The sequence below is a fragment of the Manis pentadactyla genome, chromosome 14, assembly GCF_030020395.1.
Source record: "Manis pentadactyla isolate mManPen7 chromosome 14, mManPen7.hap1, whole genome shotgun sequence".
Lineage (NCBI taxonomy): Eukaryota > Metazoa > Chordata > Mammalia > Pholidota > Manidae > Manis > Manis pentadactyla.
Window position 1 is genome coordinate 84,116,456 of NC_080032.1, and position 16,931 is coordinate 84,133,386.

At 45.7% G+C, this 16,931-nt stretch overlaps 2 protein-coding genes across 11 annotated transcripts in view; both read right to left on the reverse strand.

Annotated features, from left to right (window-relative positions):
- Window positions 1-3,578: 3,578 nt before the first annotated feature.
- LOC130680558 (uncharacterized) lies at window positions 3,579-6,177 on the reverse strand. The gene is made up of 4 exons (XM_057491295.1): window positions 6,164-6,177; window positions 4,765-4,873; window positions 4,078-4,694; window positions 3,579-3,730 (listed from the first exon to the last, which is right to left on the reverse strand). Exons 1-4 carry the CDS (start codon window positions 6,175-6,177, stop codon window positions 3,718-3,720), a joined length of 753 nt encoding a protein of 250 aa, XP_057347278.1. The 3' UTR covers window positions 3,579-3,717.
- A 3,572-nt stretch (window positions 6,178-9,749) lies between these two features.
- DENND5B (DENN domain containing 5B) overlaps window positions 9,750-16,931 on the reverse strand; it is a 175,019-nt gene continuing 167,837 nt past the window's right edge. For 8 of the 10 annotated variants that reach the window (XM_036889193.2, XM_036889194.2, XM_036889195.2 and 5 more), the window contains 2 exons: window positions 15,942-16,116; window positions 9,750-14,432 (listed from right to left, as the gene is read on the reverse strand). In XM_036889193.2, the coding sequence (XP_036745088.2) occupies window positions 14,249-14,432; window positions 15,942-16,116 (359 nt within the window). In that variant the 3' untranslated portion in view covers window positions 9,750-14,248. The other 2 variants (XM_057492071.1, XM_036889202.2) reach the window with 2 other exon arrangements.

A 16,931-nucleotide genomic window follows, 5' to 3' on the forward strand; every position in this document is an offset into this window, starting at 1 on the left:
CTGTCTTTTAACTAGTTATACATAATGCCAAATTACCTCTCTCACCATCAGGACACCTTTTTCTACTTCTTCCTGCTTATGTAATATGGAGACTTCAGAACTCAAATTTTGATCCACTCTTGATTCAGCCTTGGTTTACTTGACTGTGGTAATTTTCCACATTGCTGAGAGAAAGCTGAAATGTTACAGTATTGACTTTTCTGTAGATATAGAAACTTCTAGAATTGATTTAAACATCTAAAAATCTCAACACAGTGTGTGTCTCCTCGTCTGAATATGCGTTAAGTCAGGCACTACCACATACTAGACCATAAACGGGACTGATTGGGAAAGACCACTAAAATCCGTGATTTGACATCCCACCCACTATGCCTACTAAGGGCAGTGCAAAGAAATGTGGATGCACTTAGTTTCTGAAGACAAGTGTTTGTCCATCTGGAAACTGCATGACACATGGGGTCTGAAGCGTCTGGATACCTGCCGATGGGGGCAGAGGGTGTGCGCTCAGTGATGTGAGCATTTCCCTTTGATCTATGCCGGGGCCAACGCAGAGGCCCAGGGACCGGAACACAAACACGAAAAACACTTTACCACCTGGGAGCCGGTGGCAGGTTCAGGCACATCCATTCCTTAGGCATTTGAGCAGCTGGTTTCCATAGCATTTCCTCAGACCATCAAAATAAGAGTTCGATTAAAAGCCAGTTAACTAGTGGTTCCCCCACCATCACCCTCTACCTGCTCCTACCACATATTCTGCCTGCCCCCCCCACCGCCGAAAAACAAACAGAAAAACCTAATAAGGCACTTTGTCGACCAGACCTCGAAAATTTTCTTTTGCTTTATGTATTTCCAAGGAAAAACTATTAGGATTGTTAAGGTCCTTTTAAAACACACAAGCAGCAGCCGCTGTTGAACTTATTCCTAAGACCTGCCATGCGTTGCCATATTTGTGGCCTGTTGAATTTAATTTCGGAACTGGGGAAATAGCTTCTGAGCAGATGCCATCAGAGGATGTGGCCTGGGAGGGCCTGGTAACCCAACCAGGGCCAAATACCATCAGTGGCAGAACTCAGATTTGAAAGCAGACCTGCCCTCAAATCCATGTCCTTGCCACTATCACACGACTACATGTCTAGAGCACAGTCGTTGGGCATAACCTTCCAGGCAACAGCGAGCAGCTGAGCAGGAAGCGGTTGCAGGAGGAAGGGCCGGACCACGGGGTGCAGCGGGATTGGGATCGTTTTCTTCAATGGACAGAGGTGTGGACCTACCCAGGCGTGTGTCTCAAACATTCATTCATCCTGCTTGGGAGCACTAGACACGTTGGCAGATTGGCTGCGAGGGTGGCAATGGGGAGGGCGCTGGGACAAACTGGGGACGTTACCACCACCCCTGTAGTGTGCGGCTGGCACAGGGCAGCAGAGGCGCCACCGACAGGAAAAGGGCGCTACCCTCCGCCTAGCAAAGGGCAGGAGAGGGGAACACAGCCTGCCGGCCAGGCTACTACCTGCCCCGAGGGAGGGGCCACGGGGCGCTCCAGGAACCGGAGGCAGCACCTCATTCAGATACCAGGGACAGGTCAGAGGCTGTGAACGGCCTGGGGGCAGAGCCACCGGAAGGGGAAGGCAGCGGGGGGCGCTTTGGGCTCGTCTCCCCCACCTCTCCCCTCCCCCGCCAGGGCACTCGCAGCCACCGCCTCCTGGAACGGCTCGGCGGGCAGGAAATAAAGGTGGATCTGGGCGGTTCAAAGGCGGAAGGCTGAGGACTTGGATGGCTTTCCCTCCCCGCCTTTCATTCAGAAATCCCACAGAAGTGTGGCCTGGGGCTGTGCGTGAACGGCGCAAAGAGTGGTTCCAACCACTCCCCTCCTGAGTGAGCGCAGTGTCCCGAAGTGTGTGAGCAGGTGGTGCACGCCTGCGTTTGCACGTGTGCACAGGGCATGTGTCCGTGTGCCGGGGAGAATTAACTCTAGCTGGCCTGCAGCTGCGCGTTGGGACAATCGGCTGTGGACACGGTGGGTGTTCAGGGGTGTGGCCAAAGCAGAGCTGGGATTCAGAATCTCCGGGAGGAAAATGCTTTCTTCCCTCCCTTCCTCCCTCCTTTTTCCGAGAGTTTACAGTAGTGGGGCAGAGATACGGACAAATCCTTAAATATAATACTACAGGCTAAGTACTGGGGGAGGGACAGGTGCAAACACCACTGGCTCTAGAACTCAAAGGGCACAGATGTGCCTCCTTGGTGTGGAGGCAGGGCAAGAGTCCAGAGGTAAAAGTAGTTATCTATTTCTGTGTAACCAATGAACAAAAACGTAGCTGCTTAAAACAACAGATGTATATTATCTCACAGTTTCTCTGGGTCAGGAACCCAGGCACGGCTTAGCTGGGTACCCCGGGGCTGAACCTAGGAGGCTGTTAAAAAATCCCAGCCCCAGGGTATGTCCCAGCCCTATAAAATTTGAAGCGTGACAAGGTTTTGCAATCACTGAAACTTATTTGGCTCAAGCCCTTTTAGAAGAATTAAAGTGGCAGAAAAATTCTGATTGTTAAACTGTTAGAAGCTGATGGTTAAATTTAAGAATTTAATAGGAAATTTAAAACAACCAAAAAATAAACTCCCCCACAAAGTTTAAAAAACTATAAAACACATCTTGTCTGTTTATTATCAAGACCATGCTGATGACTGTGATTAGGATTATACATTGGGAGTAAATGAGAGCTGGGTTAGTAAATAAAATTGTCTGTAAACATCTGTACATCAGTTAACCTCCTGGGTGTGCTTCGTAAATCGCCCCGGTGGGAATCTGGCCGCAGGGGAACAGTCCTGGCTGTGACCGGGTGAGAAGGGCCCGTAGTTTCTAGGAGAAGCCCTCCTGCTCAGCCTCATCTCTTCTCTGGGAAGACAGGGCAGGTGCCTTCCCGGCACCGCTGGGGCACAGCCAGGGCCGCAGGCTGTGTGCACTTCCTCACCACTTCCCTTGGTCCCAGGCAAAGTCCATTAGCAGCCCCTCTGGGCCCTCGGGGACCCCTGGCCTTATGAGCTCCGTGTCCAAAACAGCAGCCTTTCTAGCGTGGAAAGGCTTCTTTACCTTTGTTCCGGAGGCCTCCAGTCACCCCCTCCCGCGCAGGCTGGCAGCGACCCCCCGGGGCCTGACCTCCAACTCCGGAAAATGTCCTTCCGGATTCGCCGCCCACCCCTCCCTCTTCTCCAGGACTTTGAGGTGAGACCGTTTTCCCATTTCTACCTTTTCTTGCCGTCTTAACGATAAGTATACAGATTTTTCATTTGTTTTATAACATTTGCTCCTCATCAGGAAATGAAAATAACAAACGCAGGGAAGCTAATCAGTCCCAGCTCAGGGGAAGCCTCTAAGCAAGGCTCAGCTGTTTACATCTTCAGGTCAAATTGCACCAGCAATAGGTGCCCTTCGGTTTCGCCTCACTGGCCAGAAAGTGCCTAGTTTCATCAGTCTCCTGCCCCACACCGGATTCCTCTGGGCTCCTTACAGGGTGTTTTTAAAATTAGTGCAATCGCCAACTTAATTAGTCTGCCAAGAGGTGCAAATAAAATGAGATAGCATTTCTGTTCCATCAAGGTGACAAAAGAATAAATAAAAACGAATCCTGATCTTAATCCAGTTTTGGCCAGCTTGCTGCTGGAGGGGTTCTGAGTGAAGAGCCTTCTACAGTGCATATACCCTTCAACGCAGTAATCCCCCTTCTAGGAAAATATCCTAAGGAAATAATGAAGGGATGCAGTCAAGGATTTATGAACAAAGGATATTCATTGCAGAGCCCTAATTGAGAAAAACCGGGAAGGACTGCTGTGTCTCCCAGGTGGGGCTTGGCTCCACAAATTCTCCGGGGTCTGTGTGATGGAATGGGGTGCACCCAGGCCTCCGGTCAGCCACGCACGGACATCTACTAAGTACCTACTCTGCATTAGGCATTTGGCCTGGGTAAACAGCCCCTGGAAGATGCACTCACGAAAATTCATCACGTCTTAAGGCCATTTAAAATGTTCACATTGTTTTGGGGGGAGGCAGGTTACATACACCCTGGATCAGCCCTACTCTCTCACCTCCTGCCGGAAGCAGTTACCAAATCCGAATAATACCTCCTCCAATCATCTCCCTCGGCGGCCCCTTGTCTCCTCTTCACAGCGGATACCAAGGCTCTGAGGTAACCCGGGAACGGCGGAGAGAACACCACCACGGAAGTCTTCCGATTGGTTTCGAGTTCCAGGAAGCTGCACGACTTTGGGCGAATCACGTCACCTCTAGGGCTGTTTCTAATCAGGATAATGAAAGGGCCGAACCAATCTTTCAGGTTCTTCGAGTCCAGTGATTTTTGGCTCCATGACAACCGTTCATAGATGAGCTGCTCAGGGGAGGGGAGGCCGTGAGCCCCTGGGAGCGGTGCGTGCCTGTGACGGGGAGTTCTGGGGCGCAAGCAGGCAAAGAACCACCTAGAGAGCGCGTGACCGCCAGGGGCCGGCCGGGCCTGCGCCTCCGCCCCTGCGCCGCTCCGGGCCCCAGCCGGCCTCGGGCAGCAGGCCCTCCTGCAGATGCGCCTGAGTATCAGGACCCACAGCTGACAGTAATCCGGGGCTTTCACGTGCAAAGCGCTGTGTGCGCAATTTACAGGGTCCTCGCTTTCTCCCAACAAAAGTATGAGGGCCGTTCTGCCATTCCCACGCTTAAGGCAGACGGAGGCTTAGGAAGGTTAATTCTGTGTACCAAGTCCCACGGCCATCAGGGCCCTTTACCTTTGTTCCGGAGTCTTCCTCTTCTCCAGGAAGGGCAGTGGGACAGTCTCCCGCGTTATTCCCCCTTCCTACCACGTCCTTATGTAGTAAGGGTTTGTTGACTGCCAAACTGGGAAACAGAGATAAACCCCAGGCATGTAGGTTAGCAGGGTTGGCAAAGTTCCTAAGTGATCTTAGAATCTACTGGAGCCCCTCTGCTTCCATTTAGAACCCCCGTGCCTCCCAGCCCTCGTCCCCCACAGCGCCCTTCCCACCTCAGGGTGAAGGGTCAGCTCTGAAATGCAGTCAGGGTGGAACAATTCGAGTCCTCCCCACCTACAGAGGGCGGTTTGCATCTCACAGCTCTGTTGTGAAGCCCAGTTTGGACTCCGACCCTTGCAGGGAAGATCTGCGCCGGGAATTGCCTGTGACCTGTTGAAGTTTATTGCTCCAAAGCAATGAGTCTTTGACGTTAATGACCTTAATTCAGGAATCTAAAAAGGCAGGCTAGTGTTGGGGTGCTATGAGCTTCCTGAAATTGTGGGTAAAAGTTAGTATGTGCATTTTCCCGGAGTGTTCATAGCTTCCCTTGGATTCTCAAAGGGGCTTACAGCTGCCCAAAGGTCAAAAACTTCAAGGGACAAGTGAGTGCTTCTCGGGGACGCTGGTGTTAGTCCTGTGGGAGGGGGAAGGAGGAGAGAGGGATGACTAACTTCCCAGGTGGAGGCGGGAGGGAAGGTATTCCGGTGAGACTCCACAAAGAGATGGCATTTGGGATGGGAGGGGTCCAGGGAGCTAGTATTTCTTGTGCTCTTACTGTGTGCCAGGCATTGTTCTAGACTAAAATTTACCAAGGATTAGTTAATTTTAACTACCTCATGAGGTAGATAAAATGATTGTTCTGGCTTTGTAGATTCGTTTACTTAGTGAATATTTTTTGAGCGCTATGTATCAGGCACTGTACCCAGAGCTGGGGATACAGCAGTTAAGAAAACAGTAAACAATGCCTCCCTTCATGGAGCAATCTTTAGATTCCAAGGAAAGACAATGAGGAAACTGGGCTCAAGGGTCCTTGGGCAGAAAAGAGTAAAGATTGGAACCCAGGCAAGATAACACCAGAAGCTGTTGTTTGTTTTTTAGTGAAAGGAATGGGTAGTAACTGAACAATTGAAAACTCAGAATTTCTATGCCATAAACACCAAAAATGTAAAGGAAAACAAGAAAATGTCAGAGAGCAAAAAAAAAGCTTAAAAATATTTTAAAACTACAAACGAAAACCTCAAAATGCCCATTAAAGACGAAGAAATGGGCAAAGATTACTAAAATAATTCAGAAGAGGAAATATGAATGATCAATGTTGTATTCTAGCTTCCTGAATTATCATCAAAACTTTATTGCTTGCGCTGTAAGGGAACGTTACCTTGAGGGAGTCATAAGCGCCTATCAGAGGACAAAGAGCAAAGCCTGGATATTTACTGAGTTTTGAAGATTGTTCGAAGGCTGCTGGTTGGATGGGGGAGGTGGGGCTTGGTTAGGTTTGGTGTGGATCATGCTATAATAGTTTAGGATTAATGGAAAACAGCCAGGCCAGGATTTTAAGGGGGGGAGTTTAAAGAGTTATAATACCATGCCACGTGGAAACCTAGAAGCTAAAATGCAAAGTTGTCTTTCTTTGAGGAAGTGTGTAATCCTTCCTTTGAAGGAGTAAGACTGCAATCGTGTGTTTCTTCACACTAGGCACTCGTGGGGTTCATCTTGCTTCTAGCCTTTGGGGTAGAGTATATACATCACCTAGAGATTCCTTAAGAGCTTATGCATAAACAAGTGATGGTACGAAGAAGCCCAGAGAATAAGGTAGAAGCCAGAGAAGAGTGGTAAATGAAGTTGTTGGGTTTTCCATTTTAATTACAAGCTATACGTTCTGAAATTGTCAGTTAGATTTTTAAAAACTTCATTGAGGTATCATTGACATTCAACAAATTTCACATGCTTAAAGTTGCAATTTTGGGAAGTTCTGACATGAGCCTATATTTCTATGATCTATCACCACAATCCAGATTATGAATATGATACCCCAAGGTTTCCTTGTATCTCTTTGTCATCCCACTTCCCGGGGCCCCATCTCCAAGTACAACTATCTGTCTTCTGTCAGTATAGATTATTTGCATTTTTTATTTGATTTCATACAAATATAATTCTATGCTATGTATTCATTTTCTTGTCTGGCTTTTTTTACCCAGTATGATTATTTTACAATTCATCTATGTTGTTGCATGTTATCAATAGTTTGCTCCTTTTTATTGCTGAGTAGTACTCCATTGGCTGGAACTATCACAAACTGTATATCTACTCATTTGTTGATGCCAGTTGGGATTTCATCATAGCATTGTTCAGAATAGTGAAAAATTAAGAGTAATTGAAATGTCAAACAGTAAATCATGCCACATCCATATTATGGAATCAGAATCAAGGTTTGGGGAGATTATTTAATAACTCAATATCTTTGTGTTCTCATTCAGTTTCATGATTCTAAATTCTTCTCATCTGGCAATCCAACTGCTTTCAAAATCCAGACTCAGACATTCAATTTGCTGTTCACTCTTTCTACTTGGAGATATAAATATAAGTATACAATCAATATTTGAAATTTAATATTTGAAATTAATATATATTATGTAATCAAAATTTGATATCAAAATTGAACTTCTGATCTATCTCCAAAGTGTCTTCTCCCCACATCCTTATCATCTCAATTAATGGAAATTCTAGCTCCATCTTTCCATACGTTCAGGTCCAAATCCTTGGAGTCATTCTTGACTCTCTTTTCACTTATCTCCCACATTGAATCCATCAGAAATTCTGTGGCTTTAGCTTCAGAATATACCCAGTACCCAGCACTTTTTACCACCTCCATTGCAACCACTATCTTTCCCTTAGACTGTCAATGCCTCCTAACCTTATTAACTGGAGTTAGTATTTTTGATTAAACTCAGTATTTTAAATGGTAGCGATGAAAACTGCATGTATACATCTGGACCAAGTTCACATGGACATGGCAGGTAACGTCTGCTCTGAACCATTGCTTCAAGTTTGGAGACATGTGGCTCTTCTCTTTTCTTCTTGCATTTTCCTACTTCTTCATTTCCTCCTTCATTGAATGTAAAAAACCTGAATGCTGTCCAGCAGTTATCAACTGATTACCTCTCAGCTCCAAATCTGCCCTTCAGTGCCTGCTCTGCAACAACGGAGCTAGGCCTCTTATAAACAGTTCTCTCCCAGCTGGCACAGTGTGAACCTTGTCAGAGGAATGCTCTGGAGAGGCCCTGGAGGAGGGAGCTTCTCCTCTTGGCTCTGCTGCGCTCCGCTCTGCACGCTCCTGGAGCGTGACTCCTGGCCCTTTTGGTAATCGGCAGCTAACCTCACATGGCATCCCCTTGGGTGGCTCTACCTCAGATTTTACTGGTATTACACCTCTCCCCAGATGGCTCTTCCGTCACTCCCTCCAATGGCTTCCCAGCAATTCTGGGGTATGGTGCCTCCCCCTGGCCCTGGGCAGATTCCTAACAAGCACACTTGCGCAGCATCTCAGTAAACTTTGTCATCTAGTGGGCCATTGTTGTGTCTTCTCTAATAAAGTCTGGCTCTCAGTCTGAGGGGAAGGGGGCTCTTTTAGGTTTGCCTTGTCTCAGCCCTAGAGTTTGTGGCTGCTCTCTCTATATGTTATCCTTACATTCTTTGGAGTTCTTTTTATTGCTTAGTAGCAAAACCTCTATTACTCTAATTTGATGTGCTAACTTGCTGGGTCACGGTGCCCAGATATTTAATCAAACGTTATTCTGGATATTTCTGTGGAGATATTTTTTGGATGCGATTAACATTTACATTGGTGGACTTTGAGTAAAGCAGATTACCCTCCGTAATGTGGGTGGGCCTCATCCAATCAGTTGAAGATCTTAATAGATCATAGATTGACCTCCTCTGAGCAAGAAGTTCTGCCAGCAAACTGCTTTTGGACTTCCACTACAACTCTCCCCCTGAGTGTCTAGTCTGTCAGTTTATTGATTTTGAATTTATCAAACCTTACAATTACATGAACCAAAAACCTTACTCAGTCCCTCTCCCACATACACCCCGTTGGTTCTGTTTCTCTGGAGAATTCTAGTACCTAGTTCTTTATTTTGCTGTGAGATTTCTGTCTCTTGATTGGATCCTGACAAACATACCCTGTTCTCTGAATTCTGATCCATATGTGCAACTGCCTACTCAGCTTCTTTACTTGCATGTCTGACAGCCATTCTAAATTTACGTCTGGAAGTAAGATCTTGATGTTGCACCTAAAGATTTGTTTCTTACAACCTTTCCAATCTCAGGTAAAGGCAACCCCATTTTCAGTGAGGCCTTCCCTGCCTAACCCACCATTCATCACTATAGTTCACTTCCAAGCAGCCACACCGTACATGCAGTCCTCTTCTTTGTTAGTGTCCTATTACCTAATTCCTGTTACTTCTCATGTTTACGATGTATTTACCTTCATTAGGGTACAGATTCCGTGAGAGCAGGGATTTGATATATGCATGTTTAAACTGCTTTATGTCTGTAACTTAAAGTAATGCTTAGCATATGGTGGGTAGGTAACCACTTAATTTTACCTTCTATTTTTACTATGGACTGTAACACTAGTTATTTTGAGAATCGTGTTTAAGAAATACTTTCCCAAGTTCATCAGTACATTCTGTATTTTCTTCTAAAAATTTTGTTTTACCTTTTACATTTAGGTTGATAAGCCTAACTTACATTGGGTTGATAATCTATTTTTCTGTATGGTATGAGGTAGAAAGTTCAGTTTTTCCCTTGTTTTAACCTTTTCTGGATAACCAGTTGCCCAGCAGGCTGCATTTTAAACTATATAGTGGTTTGGGTTTTCTCTCTGTCCCTTGTGAAGTCACTTGCCCTGTGAACCCCTCAGTATTAAGATTCAATAATAATGAATACTAATAGTAATGAAACAAAGTATCAACCCCACAGTTTATTTGTAAAGAACAAAGCATGAAAAGTCATATTTAAATGTACTCCAAAACCTGAAAAACCCACATCAATTTCTCTGATATGTATGTTAAAGTGCTTGATATCACAATACTTTTAAAATTTTATATTGTGTTCAGATGGCGGGGGGGCGAAATCCAATTCTAATGCGGTTTGTTAACAGTACAAAGAAAAAAATAATACAATTTAAATGCAGAAATGCTCATTTTTAAAAAAGATACACAAGGTACATTGACACATGGTTCAAGTGTAACATGGAGGATTTTTTCTGTGTTTAACACCCTCGTGTGACTGACAACAGGAACTCCTTACACTCCCCTCTAGTGTCAACAAACCTGGTGTCTGGAATAAAGACAGGAGCCCCATGCAAATACATTCAGGTGTTTGAATCAAGCGTGATTCCTCCTTCGGGCCCCAAGGAGACCCTGCATTCCTGCAAACGAGGAGAACTTCTTTGATGATTTTTTTCCACTGTGTTATGAATTGCTCAATGCGATGGATTTCTGGAGCTAGTCCTTATTTTGTCCTCAAGAGGATGATCAGCTTTAGTAGGATTGGGGAGGATGAGGTTTTCCTTGGACCAATCAGCCTCCATCAGTACCCTCTAGAAAAGCTTGGAAATCAGTTGGATTCGAGATTTATAAGTGCATTTACATAGGAGTAGGGGAACTAGTTTTTTATTTGTTTCTGTCTCCTTTTAACCTAAATGGTAATGTGATAGACACTTAATGTAAAAAACAGGGACCTGGAAATAGGATTCACGTTACAAAAGTAGAGAAGAGCTCAAGACTCCCCTCTCAATCAGTGGGGGTGCGTTAATACTGAAAGGTGAGTAGCTTAGGTTCAGACTGTCCTCTGAACGTGGTGAAAATGATAGGCTAGCTTCTGTAAACCTCACAGAGAAAATACAATTCTCAAAATGAAAACCTACTGAGAAATCACAATTCTTAGCAGAAAGAAGATACTTCATTATTACGAGCTAAACTCTCAATGCTGTCAAATAAATATTTCCCTGGGGATCTGAGGTCCTTGTCTGTTGCCTCATGTTTCAAAATAGCTTAGAGGTGTCAACATATACTACACACAACCTGTTATGTACAGTCTCTATACCCTTTTCACTTATATTTACATACAACAGTGCCTTATTGTCAAAAAAGAAAACAGAAGCAATGGAGTATTTCCCCTATACCATTCATATAGTGACATAAGTTCATTAAAATAATGTTTAGAAAAGCTATGTTAAAGTAAATACCACAGGGTTACAAAAGGTACAGAAATGTGTGAAACATTTTAAACAAATTTGAGAGGGAAACTTTAAACTTTTTCAAGTTTTAGGATTCTTGTGTCAAATTCTTGCCCCCTCCATCTCCGCAGCGGCAAAGATGATGGGGAGGGTTGGGAGGCCTGACTTTTGCTTTCGCAGCCTGTTTTTCCCCATTCAGAACCCCATTTCACACACCTCTGTGTTGAGCCTCATTTTTAAGGTTCTGATGAGACCAACCAGGGCACAGCTTTAGGGTCTCACACACAATACCAACATTGATGTCACACCATGTGTCACAAAGACAGATCAGTAGTTTCAGGACATTTGAAAAACACTGTGAATGTTTGTTTCAAGAGGTACTATTTTTGGCAATTTCATTTCAGTAATTTCTTCTTAGGCGATTATGTGAAAATACTGGGGAAAAATGTCAAATATAAGATTGATTTTCATTTAATTTTGAGCAATACACTAACTTGAAAAATTAACAGAGCAGAAAGGATACCTCTGAATGGGTATGTACTTTACAGGTCAGTTTGGAAAGCGACATACATTCTGTCCTAAGGATTTTGTTTCTGTCTTGCTCAAAATACTTCGGTTTGGCTCCAAGACAGAAGCCATGTATGTAAGAACTGCCTTTATTTCTTTAGAAGGGTGTTTCTTACATGACCCCAAACTCTGCTTAAGCATCCTTTATGCTCATCAGCTTGGATCCTAAGGACTTTGTTATTTCCAAATATTAAATTTCTTCTGAAAGACCAAGATTTACCATCCCTGGAGATATTCTAAAACATGGGCTGTAGGCCATTCAAGCAGCCAACAAGGAGGCCCCCAACAGGCTAAGGATACTGGCTTATTACTGGAAGAAAGAAGTATATGGGCTCCCAAGGTGGCCACTTTAAAGGGCCCATAATTCTAGAGGAATTCAGTTCTGGCTGTGGTTCCTGCTTTGGAAATTGGTCCTTTCACTGCTATTGTCATACTATGCAAAGAGTGATGGAATTTCAGGCAGAACTCTTGGGGTATGACTTTTTAAAGCAAAGGTTTTATTCACGGGTCCCAAATCCAATTTTGCTCCCAGTTTTTATGACAGATGTAATTCTCAGTAACTTGAGAACAATTTGTCAAAATGAATATTGATCCTTACAAATGATTTTTACAAGTGAATATTAATACTTCCTGCCTGTGCAGGTGGGTGAATAAAGATCCAAAGGTAAACTGGCAATACGAATGCCAGATGGGAGTTGAGTATTTAATTTCTCTGGTCTGTAAGCCTTCCCATCTACGAACGAGAAGGCTGGACCAGAGGACTCAATGCCGGCATGCGAGTCTGTCATCTCTGGGTGCCCGGACTGTGCCAGAGGGTGGCCTTACGGAAAAGGTGATAAGGACAAAACCCTAGATCGAATCCTTCTACAGTTTCTGGTCCCTGGAGCACAGGACGGGCCTGCTGTCAGACGGGACGCCTCGGGAAGAGACCTCCCCTGTCCCTGGGAGGGCGGCATCGCTGCACACGCGTTAGCCCCGGCAAACAACTGTCTACCCGCATCACCCAGCGCCGTCGTTAAACCCTTCCCGTGGGTTTCTCACTGCTGCCTGCGATCCCCCTTCCTCTAGTACCACGCTGCTCATGGGAAGGGGGTGTGCCTCGGCTGCCCTGGCTGAACGCGGGGCTTGATGAAGGGGAGAGGCTCTTGTTTCCTTAGTTTCGTCCTGCAGGAAATAAGGGCAACAACGCTGCTGGCCGGGGCCCAGGACCCTCAGATCGCACAGGGTCCGCGGAGGCCATGGCTTTGCTCAGCCTCCAGGGGGAATCCAGTCCGGAGCTCTGCGGAGGCAGTCTCCCTGCCAACAATGAGCAAATGCCTCTTTAGGCTTGCAGGGCCTGCGAAACAGGGGGGCTTAACATAACTAGCTCACGCACATTGGTTTAGCTTCTGAGTAAAACACCGAACTGGGAAGTCCCGCCCGACGTGCGGTCTCGCAGCGCCGCGGCCTCTCGCTCTGCTCCCCACTCTGCCTGTCTGGGCTGCACAGCTTTTACCTTCTCCGGCCGCTTGTTTTAACATTATTGCCCCTTCTTACAAAGGAACAGAAAGCTTGCCCTGAAGCCCCCAGAAAGGGTTCACTCTTTCTCTATCCTTCTGTTATCTGCATTATCATGGTCAACAAACACTTTCACAAAAACATTCCAAGCCGCACGGAGCCTCCCCCTCCCGAGACGTTCCTCCCACTTCCTGCGGGGGGCGGGGACGGGGACGGGAGGCGCCCACCAACAAAGCCGGGCCTGTGGTCGCCCGCGGAGGTGGGGGGCCGCCGCGGGGCTTCGACGGCCCCGGCAGAAGCACAGGCCCAACCGGCAGCTCGCAGTTCCAAGGGCTGTGAAATCCGCATCTCCCCACAGCACCTCAAGTAACAAGAATAAAAATGCCAAGAATGAAGCTAGTCTAGGCTAATCTTTCCAAAGTGTAAAGAAGCCGTAATCCCACAATTTACCACACTTCTCAGGGCTTTGTGCTCCCTTTCCAGTTCAGCCAAGCTCCTGGGGTCCAGTATTTAAAATATTTGAATTACATCTTCATCTCGTGCCGACGGAAATGTGTTTCCAAAAGCCTGGAAAAGTGGCTCAGTTCAAACATATGAAACCATTTGGGACCGAAAGATACAAGTGAGGACTGTCCCCTACAGCAGGTAAAGCTGTTTACACTCACGATACGGAGGGTCAGACACGAGGATGCATGGCCACCACACACAGTGCACTTGAGGTTCCCCTGTGGTACCTGGAGGGGAAAAAGCCCCACTAGGCGGCATTGTTGCATTTTCATGTTCACTGGCTTTTTCCAGAGAGCACCTTTTCCCCCCACTGTCCCAGCTCCCAATGCTTTTAAGCTACTTATTTTAAGTCACAGAAATATTCAATCTAAGAAAAGTATCTTAATAGTCATATAATTTCTTAAAGATAGCATATTTACACACATCTAACACATGAAAATACTCTATTTTATACTAAATTTCAGGTTCAAATGAACTACAATACAGCATTTTGTCTTGTCTGTAGCGTGAGGATTGTTCAAATTGGGGGGTCCGCCGCGCTGCCCCCCGCAGTGACTCACTGCCTTGTCAGACAAGTCCGACCTGGTCCCCACGGCTGGGGAGGGTTCAGGAGCTCGGCGCTGGCCCGACGGTTTCTAGCCAACTGGGTCACACGTCCACGCCTTTGACGAGTGACCCCTCCAAGACGATGCTGAAGTCCTGCATGGTCTGCAGAACGCGGATGAGGGAGTTGACGGTCCTGCGGTCCCGCAGGAGGGCGCTGTCCTCGTACATTCGGGTAATGGCCGGACACTCGGCTAACAAGGGGATCCACTGCGGCAGCAGGCGGTCCCTGCAGACAAACGGACGAGCAGAGCCCTGAGCGCGGCGCGGACGGACGGCGCTGCCCGGCGGGAAAGTGCGGGCCGGAGGGGCCAGAGCCAGCCTAGCGCCGCGGCCAGCGGCGGGGAACCCGAGTCCGCAGGTGGGGTACTTACTGGGTGGAAAGCCCCAGGACTGAGACAGTGCGGGCCAAAGAGAAAATCTATCACCTTCTGAAAGCTGGCCCGGGTAAGCTGGCCAGAAGGACTCACATTAAAGAGATTCTCTGTTCTGATTTTGCCACTTTTAACAGTCAGAATGTCATTTTGTATTTCTTTTTTACAGGGGTGTTATTCAGACATTTGTGCAAGGAATGGATGGCCAAGTGTACTGACCTTTTGGGAAGAAAGACTACATTAACTAGTAGGTATTAGCTTTTAAAAAAAAAATGTATACAACAAGGTAAAGAATAAAACCAAAGCAGAAAAACATTAAGTAGATTTATAAACCAAAAGAGGGGGTACATTGGTCTAGGAAGTCAGAGCAGTAAATACATAAAAGGAGATAAGGATCATATTCAAAAGGAACTTTAAAAGCACAGCTGAAATTGGGCCCCTTTTATTTAGAAGAAATACAGAACTACTTCTGTAAACTAGTTCGTTTCAGGGGTCAAAATTACAGTCATCGGTGTTTCCTGATTAAACTCTGACATTAGTTTCCCGCCACTAAGTACCTGAGACCCCTTAGTGAGCAGCTCTCGTCGCCTTTAAAAGACAAGAGTGGCCACACAGGACCACCCTGGACCTCTCCTTGGGGCTCTAGGGGCTTAGAAGAAAACAAATATTGCACAAATAACTTTAAAAAGTAAATCTTCTAAAGGTCTGTGTGTTTCATTTCTGCCAACTGAGAGCTGTTTTCTAATTAGTGGATTGTATAGCTCCTATGTCTCTTTAAAAAATAAAGGGGTATGAAATTCTTTTTTAAAGAGAAGACAATATAGCAAGAATTATTTATATAGTAAGAATTCCACAATGGTATTCAATTTAAAGCAAATGGTGGTGTATATACACTATACAAGCTTTACATAATAAACATACATGAGTGGCTGTGTCTAATTATTCACCAACCTATTACCTATATGCCTACCTTGGGGGCCGGCAGTGCAATGGTGGGGAGGCTGGGCTCTGGAGTGAGACTGGGTGTGAATCTTGGCTTTCCCTTTTTCTAGCTGTGTGTGATCCTGGGCAAGTTCAACTTACGTGTGCCTCATCCATCTTCTCATCTACACAGTGGGGGTATCAGTCGCTACTTCACAAGTTGGTGGTGAATTGACAGGAGGATTAAATGAGATAATATAAACAAAGTATTTAGCATAGTGCCCAACACCTAGCAAGTACCCAATAAATAGTAGTCTCCTAATAAAACGTGGAATGAAAGAAACCCACGGGAGAGCTCTGAAGGGGCACGATCTGACGTAACCCCTTCTGGACACTTCTTCAACACGTAATAGAGACAGGGAATTCGGGAGCTGGCTTCATACCGTGTGCCGAGGCAAACCAGAATCTGGAATTTGCCGTCCTTCCCAATGTTCCTAGGTGCAGTGTTAATAGCATTTACATAGTGGCGGAAGGTTTTGCAGGGTGGTCTCTGAATGACGACATCATCTTCGTTGTCTAGAATCTGGTCAGTGGTTTCAAAATAAGCAACCGCTTTCTCTGGGAAAGGAAGTCAAAATCATATCACATACACATCAATAGTTTAGACACAGAAAGATTAATCAATTCAGGCCGGAAACACTAGAGATGCTCTGCATGATTCCCAGTCCTGAAACCAGAATCATTGCTTTATTGTTGGTTTCACAATGAACGCTAGAGGTCCATGTATCTATCGTGATGGAACGTTATGCTCCCAGGAGTTTATTTTCTGAGGTAGACTGCATTCTAGAAGGCTGGAAAGTTTATTCAGAGTATCTTCAAGAGATGGAAACTGGCGGAAAAGAATAAAATGGACTGCTCTGTTAAGACTGGAAGTTTCTGGGAGTAAGTAGCAAAGACAGAGTAGCGCTGAGATGGTGCCCTCTGTTCTAGTTACAGAATGGCTGGCTAACACTTTGCAACAAAATCCTTGAGACGGAGCTGATTCCGTAAATCTGAGGAAGAGCAGAGATACGTACACACAGATCAGAAACAGAAGCAGTAAGATTCTAAGCATTCCAAAAGAAAAAAATAATCACTCCTGGGGGCCTACCTGTCAGCTTTCCTTTCTTTACCTAACAATTCTAAGCTGGGTAAAATCAACTACTTCAACTAGGCCTTATTTACAAAACAAAATGATCAATCACCCCTTTATAGAAACTGGGAATTCTAGAAGGACTGCATACCAAAACGAAGATTACAGAGCTCGGCAAGCTAGAGCCGCCCACTGCAGCAGACCTCTGCAGATGGGGAGGTTCCCCCAGCAAGCTCCAATCTGGTAGTTATTAGTAGGGCTGGTGGGACTAAGAAATTAATTTTAAATTAAGTTGAAATTA